Consider the following 10,000-nt stretch of genomic DNA (forward strand, 5'->3'; position numbering starts at 1 on the left):
TCCCCCTTTCCACGGGCCTTTAAATCCCCCTTTCCACGGGCCTTTAAATCCCCCTTTCCACGGGCCTTTAAATCCCCCTTTCCACGGGCCTTTAAATCCCCCTTTCCACGGGCCTTTAAATCCCCCTTTCCACGGGCCTTTAAATCCCCCTTTCCACGGGCCTTTAAATCCCCCTTTCCACGGGCCTTTAAATCCCCCTTTCCACGGGTCCTTTAAATCCCCCTTTCCACGGGCCTTTAAATCCCCCTTTCCACGGGCCTTTAAATCCCCCTTTCCACGGGCCTTTAAATCCCCCTGTCCACGGGCCTTTAAATCCCCCTGTCCACGGGCCTTTAAATCCCCCTGTCCACGGGCCTTTAAATCCCCCTGTCCACGGGCCTTTAAATCCCCCTTTCCACGGGCCTTTAAATCCCCCTTTCCACGGGCCTTTAAATCCCCCTTTCCACGGGCCTTTAAATCCCCCTTTCCACGGGCCTTTAAATCCCCCTTTCCACGGGCCTTTAAATCCCCCTTTCCACGGGCCTTTAAATCCCCCTTTCCACGGGCCTTTAAATCCCCCTTTCCACGGGCCTTTAAATCCCCCTTTCCACGGGCCTTTAAATCCCCCTTTCCACGGGCCTTTAAATCCCCCTTTCCACGGGCCTTTAAATCCCCCTTTCCACGGGCCTTTAAATCCCCCTTTCCACGGGCCTTTAAATCCCCCTTTCCACGGGTCTTTAAATCCCCCTTTCCACGGGCCTTTAAATCCCCCTTTCCACGGGCTTTTAAATCCCCCTTTCCACGGGCCTTTAAATCCCCCTTTCCACGGGCCTTTAAATCCCCCCTTCCAAGGGCCTTTAAATCCCCCCTTCCAAGGGCCTTTAAATCCCCCTTCCACGGGCTTTTGAATCCACCCTTCCACGTGATCTTAATCCCCCGTTCCACGGGCTGTTAATCCTTCCCTTCACGGGGTCTTAATCCCTTTCCACAGGTTTTTAATCCGTCTCTCCCCCCCCCCCCCCCAGTACTTAACTGTCGCACCGTTCATGCCGGTCACATCCCTGGCCTGGGAACCGGAGATCTGGACCTGAAACTCCAATTTTCCGAACGTCTTTTCTGTTGCTGAACTCATATCTCAGACCCAATTCAGTCCAAGTTTCTCCCTGATGCCTGAATTTGTCACCGTCCCTTTGCAGCTGCGACTGTTGGTTTTTAGTGACTCGAGGAGGAGGAATAGGAAGAGAAAGGGGCGGAGAGAGGAATAAAGTGGGGGAGAGGGAGACAGAAGAAGCCACGAAGCAGAGAAAGTGAAATGCGTGAGAAAGGGATTAACCTTTTGTAGTGTTGGTGCTGTTATGCTGTCTTGTTGCCTCTGCTGCTGCCTCTGCTGCTGCTGCTGCTGCTGCTCCTGCTACCTGCTCAAGGACTGGTAGAGTCCCGACCAGTTGAACAGCCTGAAGAAGTTCAGCGCACCGCAAGTCCTCGCTAATTAGCCCGGGATGAAAGAACGCCTCGGGCCACCTGCCCAACTAGGGAGTTTGGTTTGAAAATATTCCTTTCCAGACTACCTGAAGCGGTCGGACAAGCTGGTGCTTGTTGATTGTGTGAGGTTTTGGTGGTGGTGTTGGTGGGGTGGTGGTGGGGGGGTTGTGGTGGTGGGGTGGTGGTGGCGTGGTGGTGGCGTGGTGTTGGTGGCGTGGTGGTGTTGGTGGCGTGGGGGTGGTGGTGGTGTTGAAGAGAGAATTCCATTTCCTGACTGCCTTAAAGAGTGCAAGTTGAGTGCGCGCCATGTAGTATAGTAGCGTGCATTCCCCAGCGTGCACACGCAAGAGTCTTCGGTCTAAAGCCTTGTGGTAGCCTCCTGGAGTATCCTTGGATAGCTAACGAGTCAGTCTGAAGATGTTGCAATGACCGTTGCCAGCCTACTGTGGAGCTGCCACGGGAGACAACGCAAGTCCTCATGGGGAGTCATTGCCCAGGGGTTGCAAGCCCCAGGGGTTGCAAGCCCCAGGGGTTGCAAGCCCAGGGGTCACCTCGCCGCTAGCTGATGTGTATGACGGCCTCTGATTGGGCTAAGCATGTTTACTCGTGTCTCCTCCAATAAGAAAAGAGTTGAGTAGACAGCTTGGTAAAGGACTTGGCCACCTCAGCCAAGCTTGGGCGTCTCAGGGATCATTCTCAAGGAGGAATGATCTTCATCGATAACGTTATGCCAATTTTCTTGATTAAATTTTTCATCTTTAATTCTATAAATTCTATATTTCTCATTTTTTGAACATCTGTTAGGCTTATCGGGGGACTTATTTTTTTGTCAATAATATACCACTCAGGATGCCAGCCACAACAGCTCGCTAACTCCCAGGTTCCTATCTATTGCAAGGTGAATAGCGACAGCGTGTGTGATCAAACGTATTGTCCTGCTTGGGAATCAAACCCGGGACCATTCGGCTGCGAGCCGATGCACCAAAGGTCACCTTAATTGAATATATATACACTTAGGGTTCTTCAGGGTTCTACTCAGGGTTCTTATGATGTATATTCCAGAGCGTGAGAGAGAGAGCGTGAGAGAGCGTGAGAGACCTTGTGTATAAATGAATTGGTGTGAGGTTCAAGGGAAAAGGATCTGGCCAGGAACTGGATGGGTGACCGTGAAGACTTGGATAGCTGCGCCTCGATGACCCCCTAAAAAAAAAAAGTTTTCTGTCCCCCCCAATCAACGGGTCCACAAAACAACTGATGAGTCGTACGACAATACTAATCGTCAACCTCACAAACCATTAATACTTCACTGTCCCTCTCCTTCAGGCGCATCAACGTGACTAATTTCGGGCCCCGGGAGGACTGCCTGTCCCCGCTGGAGGAGCAGAGGACCTTCATCATCTTAGCCACCTACAAGTCAGGCCGGAGACTCCGGGCCCACTACGACCACCCCGGTAGCGCCGCCGTCCAATGGTCCAAAGAAAACGAAGAGATTGTTTGGAGTTCCTTAGGTAAGTGTGTAGCTTTGTGACAGATTCAGCTACTCTGAACAAGTTCCAAGTAGCACGGGCTATGGTGAGCCCGTAGTGGACTTACCTGGCACAGGAGCGGTGCCGTGTGTACAGTAGGTAAGTGTGACGCTAGTGTTCTATATATATATATATATATATATATATATATATATATATATATATATATATATATATATAGCCGGAAGGAGTTAGACGTATCTATAGAGATGGGGGGGGGGGGGGCGCGATTGTCGGGTTCGCTTTCAATATTTCGTTGTAAGGGGTCGTTAAAAGAGCTACATTAACGGCCCTCGTTTTCGTGTAGTAGTGAAGATGCGCGAGTGAGCAAATACTGACATATTTTATGAGTTGCAATGCTTAAGTAACAATTAAATTTATTTATAAAATGGTATGTAATATATATATAATATATATATATATATATATATATATATATATATATATATATATATATATATATATATATTTATATATTATATATATATATATATATATATATATAATATATATATATATATATATATATATATATATATATATATATATATATATATATATATAATATATATATATCTCACTTTTTTTCGCCTAACTGAAGACAATCCTCAACTATTCCGAAAACTTTGAAAGCATATCAAGGTCTTTACTAGTGTCCGTTATATCGAGGTCTTTACTAGTATCCGTTATATCAAGGTCTTTACTAGTGTCCGGTATATCAAGGTCTTTACTAGTGTCCGGTATATCAAGGTCTTTACTAGTGTCCGGTATATCAAGGTCTTTACTAGTGTCCGGTATATCAAGGTCTTTACTAGTGTCCGGTATATCAAGGTCTTTACTAGTGTCCGGTATATCAAGGTCTTTACTAGTGTCCGGTATATCAAGAGCGTCTCAGAATACATGGATGTTTCCAGATGATATTTGGCGGTAGTGGACCCCATACCTATCCCATTGGCGGTAGTGGACCCCATAGCTATCCCATTGGCATTCCACACTAGTAGGCATCCATCAGTCTCAGGAGACTATGGAGTTGCGCTCTGGTTGTCGGTCTGGAGTGACCTCACCAGGGCGCAAAGCCAGGGGTAGGTTGATACGGAGGAGAAGCTGTTACCCAAGCAGCAGGTGCCCCCCCCCCCCCTCTCCACCTCGCTGAAAGTCTCCAATGGAAAGGAGACAGGGTTCACATTCTCACCCTGTATAGTTTTGTGTATTTTCAGGTGGTGGGGGGGAATTCAATCCTAAGGCTGCATACTCAAGAGTGGGACTCACATACGTTGAATATCGTGTTCCCGTTTCATCCTCATAATGTTGCATTTGTCTGGGTTGAAGTCCAACAGCTCTTGTTTGGGGGATATAATTATTTTTATTCCATGTTGTTGTTGTTTAAGATTCGTTACCTGGAACAAAATGTTCCAAGTAGCACGGGCTATGGTGAGCCCGTAGTGGACTGTTTTTTATTCCATTATCATTATCTTCTACTTGACTCGCTTTGAGCTATTATTAAAAAAAAATGTTTTATAATAATAAATAAATAAATGTATATTTAGGTAAGGTACATACAAGAGATTTTACAAAGTTTGTTGGATTAATAGACGGAAATTTAGAAATTATTTAGAAATAGACGGAAATTTTAGAAATCATTCGTTGTATGACTTGTGAACTTTTAGTTTAATGGCAAAACTAAAATTGTCTTAATTATCATTGCCATTAAAAAGATTATCATCAACTACTTGATGATGGTTGATGATAATTGTTACTTTTAGATTATATTATTTATATTTAGTTATGCTAAATAGGGGAGCCGGTCGGCCGAGCGGACAGCGCACTGGACTTGTGATCCTGTGATCCCGGGTTCGATCCCGGGCGCCGGCGAGAAACAATGGGCAGAGTTTCACCCTATGCCCCTGTTACCTAGCAGTAAAATAGGTACCTGGGTGTTAGTCAGCTGTCACGGGCTGCTTCCTGGGGGTAGAGGCCTGGTCAAGGACCGGGCCGCGGGGACACTAAAGCCCCGAAATCATCTCAAGATAACCTCAAGATAACCAAGATGCTAAAGTGTACACATGTAAATTATGGAACTACTGGGAACTATCAGGAGAAAGCGCCAATCCATTACGACTATATAGCACTGGGATCAGGATAAGGATTTGGAATGAGACGGGGGGGGGGGGTGTGAAGGAATAGTGCCCAACCACTTGGACAGTCGGGGATTGAACGCCGACCTGCTTGACACGAGACCGTCGCTCTACCTACCGTCCAGCCCAAGTGATTGGGCAAATGCCGGATCCAAACTTTATTTTATCCTGTTTATGGTAGTGAATGTGCATAATTGTCCCAACTGCCGCAGTAACTACCATTAGAAATCACGTAGTAACAATATTTCCCTCATTAACGCTCAAATTACAGCTTGGTGTAATTTAACACTAGAACCCCTATCGGTAAACTATCACGCTACAGTGATACAGATAATTACATCACGTTAAATGTGAAATGTGTGTGTAATGCCTCCACCCACCCCCCCCCTCCCTTCCCCCAGTCTTTTGTATGCGCTCGCTGTGAATAATTAAATGATTGTGGGGGAAGGATGAGTTAGGTTAGCTGTTAGTGGTGGCTTGAATGTTTGATGACCATTGGTGACTATTGGTGGACTAATGGAGTGGTGTTGAAGCCGCTCCATTCTCCTAAAATTGAAGTACTTACAGTAACTGTTTGGTCAAAAGTACAATATGTAGTGATGGACCAACAAAAGTTGACTTTTGTGTTATTGGATTTGGGCAAATGGGGAACTTTATTTTTAAAATAGAAGATGTAACCTATGCAGACGAGGAGTCACAACGTGGCTGAAATATGCTGACCAGACCACACACTAGAAAGTGAAGGGACGACGACGTTTCGGTCCGTCCTGGACCATTCTCACAATCGACTTGAGAATGGTCCAGGACGGACCGAAACGTCGTCATCCCTTCACTTTCTAGTGTGTGGATTGGTCAATAGCTGTAACCTAATTTCTCCTGGCACTCCTTGGCCAAATACACCCTATTTTAGGCCTAATATAGTACATAAACATGCTATTCTAGGCCTATAAATACTTAAGTTTCTCATCTTCATTTTTTCCTGACTAAAATGTACAAAAAATTGAACTATTGGTGGTCCATCACACGAAATTTTGTAGTTTCGACCAAATAGTTTCCAAAAGTATTATCATTTTAGGAGGTTAGTTTTAGTTATGTATTAAGAGGATTGACGTCTCGGTTGAATTCCTGTCGATTTTAGTTCATATTTTTGTTAAATTAAATTAAAGAGGTGGTGGGATTAACCTGAAATCTGAGAGAGTTTCTCTTGCACCTCAACTGCCTCAATACGGGACACCATGACGACTCTTGTCAAACAACGGTTCAGCTATTTGGTGGTCTCATTTGTTCACGCAGCTGCACAAAGGTTATGACCTCTCCATGTGGGCGGGTACGAATTTTCGCAGGTCAAAATTGTGTAGTTTCCCACCAACACCAAAAAACATACCTGCTCCGAGGCCTCAGACGCGACCTAATTGCTCCCACGTGCATACAACCTAACGCCACACACACACACACACACACACACACACACACACACACACACACACACACACACACACACACACACACAGACACACAGAGCTACGAGGAGAGACTACGGGAATTGAACCTCACTTCGTTGGAAGACAGAAGAGTTAGGGGGGACATGATCACCACATTCAAGATTCTCAAGGGAATCGACAGGGTTGATAAAGATAGGCTATTTAACACAAGGGGCACACGCACTAGGGGACACAGGTGGAAACTGAGTGCCCAAATGAGCCACAGAGATATTAGAAAGAACTTTTTTAGTGTGAGAGTGGTTGACAAATGGAATGCATTAGGAAGCAATGTGGTGGAGGCTGACTCCATACACAGTTTCAAGTGTAGATATGATAGAGCCCAATAGGCTCAGGAACCTGTACACCTGTTGATTGACGGTTGAGAGGCGGGACCAAAGAGCCAGAGCTCAACCCCCGCAAGCACAACTAGGTGAGTACAACTAGGTGAGTACACACACAGACACAGACACACACACACACAGACACACACACACACAGACACAGACACACACACAGACACACACACACACAGACAGACACACACACACAGACAGACACACACACACAGACAGACACACACACACAGACAGACACACACACAGACAGACACACACACAGACAGACACACAGACAGACACACACAGACAGACACACACAGACAGACACTCACAGACAGACACACACAGAAACTATGAGGGGATAAGAAAATTCCTAACAGATATAGCATGGGAAACAGAGCTCAGGGGTAAGACGGCCCAAGATATGATGGATTACATCACGCAGAAGTGCAAGGACGCAGCAAACAAGTTTGTCCCAGTCCAAAAGGAAAACAGAGAAATGAAGATGAGAAACCCATGGTTTAATCAAAGATGTAGGCTAGCTAAGCAGCAAAGTAAAAGGGCATGGAGAAACTATAGGAATAACAGGACACTGGAGAGCAGAGAAAGATACCAGAATGCCAGGAATGAATATGTCAGGATGAGAAGAGAGGCAGAAAGACAATACGAAAATGACATCGCAAGCAAGGCAAAGACTCAGCCTAAATTGTTGCATAGCCACATTAGGAGAAAAACAACAGTAAAGGAACAGGTTATGAGATTAAGGATAGGGGCGGAAGGATTCACTACAAATGACAAGGAAGTGTGTGAGGAATTGAATAAGAAATTCCAGGAGGTCTTCACCTTAGAACAAGGAGAAATTCCAGAGGTAAGTGAGGGAATAGCTAACCAGGAACCACTGGAAGAGTTTGAGATTACCAGTGGGGAAGTAAGGAAGTGTTTACTAGAGTTGGACGTGACGAAGGCTATAGGCCCAGATGGAATCTCCCCTTGGGTTCTAAAGGAAGGAGCAAGAGAACTGAGCCTACCACTCTCCATAGTGTATAACAAATCACTGGCAACAGGGGAACTGCCAGATATTTGGAAAGCAGCTAACGTAGTCCCGATATACAAGAAAGGGGATAGACAGGAGGCACTGAACTACAGGCCAGTGTCCCTAACCTGCATACCATGCAAGCTGATGGAGAAGATTGTGCGAAAAAAACTAGTGGAGCATCTGGAGCGAAGGAACTTTGTAACACAGCATCAACATGGGTTCAGGGATGGCAGGTCCTGCCTCACAGGGTTACTTGAATTCTACGACCAGGCAACAAAAATAAGGCAAGAAAGAGAAGGGTGGGCAGACTGCATATTTTTGGATTGTCAGAAAGCCTTTGATACAGTGCCACACAAGAGGCTAGTGCGAAAGTTGGAGATGCAGGCTGGAGTGAGAGGGAAGGTACTCCGGTGGATAGAGGAATACCTAAGCAACAGGAGACAACGAGTCTGTGTGAGGGGTGAGGTCTCAGATTGGCGAGACGTCACAAGTGGAGTCCCGCAGGGGTCAGTCCTTGGACCTATACTGTTTCTGGTATATGTAAATGATCTCCCAGAGGGTATAGATTCGTTCCTCTCAATGTTTGCCGACGATGCAAAAATTATGAGGAGGATTGAAACAGAGGATGATAGTAGGAGGCTACAAGATGACCTGGATAGACTGAGTGAATGGTCCAACAAATGGCTGTTGAAGTTCAACCCGAGTAAATGCAAAGTAATGAAACTAGGCAGTGGAAACAGGAGGCCAGGCACAGGATACAGAATAGGAGATGAAGTACTTAATGAAACAGACAGAGAGAAAGATCTAGGAGTTGATATCACACCAAACCTGTCTCCTGAAGCCCACATAAAGAGAATAACGTCTGCGGCATATGCGAGGCTGGCTAACATCAGAACGGCGTTCAGGAACCTGTGTAAGGAATCATTCAGAATCTTGTACACCACATATGTAAGACCAATCCTGGAGTATGCGGCCCCAGCATGGAGCCCGTACCTTGTCAAGCACAAGACGAAGCTGGAAAAAGTCCAAAGGTATGCTACTAGACTAGTCCCAGAACTAAGAGGCATGAGTTATGAGGAAAGGCTGCGGGAAATGCACCTCACGACACTGGAAGACAGAAGAGTAAGGGGGGACATGATCACAACCTACAAAATCCTCAGGGGAATCGACCGGGTAAACAAGGACGAACTTTTCAACACTGGTGGGACGCGAACAAGGGGACACAGGTGGAAGCTGAGTACCCAAATGAGCCACAGAGACGTTAGAAAGAACTTTTTCAGTGTCAGAGTAGTTAGCAAATGGAATGCATTAGGAAGTGATGTGGTGGAGGCTGACTCCATTCACAGTTTCAAATGTAGATATGATAGAGCCCAATAGGCTCAGGAATCTGTACACCAGTTGATTGACGGTTGAGAGGCGGGACCAAAGAGCCAGAGCTCAACCCCCGCAAGCACAATTAGGTGAGTACAATTAGGTGAGTACAGACAGACACACACAGACAGACACACACAGACAGACACACACAGACAGACACACACAGACAGACACACACAGACAGACACACACAGACAGACACACACAGACAGACACACACAGACAGACACACACAGACAGACACACACAGACAGACACACACAGACAGACACACACAGACAGACACACACAGACAGACACACACAGACAGACACACACAGACAGACACACACAGACAGACACACACAGACAGACACACACAGACAGACACACACAGACAGACACACACAGACAGACACACACAGACAGACACACACAGACAGACACACACAGACAGACACACACAGACAGACACACACAGACAGACACACACAGACAGACACACACAGACAGACACACACAGACAGACACACACAGACAGACACACACAGACAGACACACACAGACAGACACACACAGACAGACACACACAGACAGACACACACAGACAGACACACACAGACAGACACACACAGACAGACACACACAGACAGACACACACAGACAGACA

General features: G+C 46.1%; 1 protein-coding gene across 1 annotated transcript in view; it reads left to right on the plus strand.

Annotated features, from left to right (window-relative positions):
* The window catches only part of LOC123767108 (uncharacterized), a 648,486-nt gene that overhangs the window by 367,983 nt on the left and 270,503 nt on the right, over positions 1–10,000 (plus strand). Inside the window, exon 5 of the mRNA XM_069304872.1 lies at positions 2,785–2,969. Within this exon, the coding sequence (XP_069160973.1) occupies positions 2,785–2,969 (185 nt within the window). The remainder of the gene's footprint in view (positions 1–2,784; positions 2,970–10,000) is intronic.

Source organism: Procambarus clarkii, chromosome 53 (genome assembly GCF_040958095.1).
Source record: "Procambarus clarkii isolate CNS0578487 chromosome 53, FALCON_Pclarkii_2.0, whole genome shotgun sequence".
Taxonomy (NCBI): Eukaryota; Metazoa; Arthropoda; class Malacostraca; order Decapoda; family Cambaridae; genus Procambarus; species Procambarus clarkii.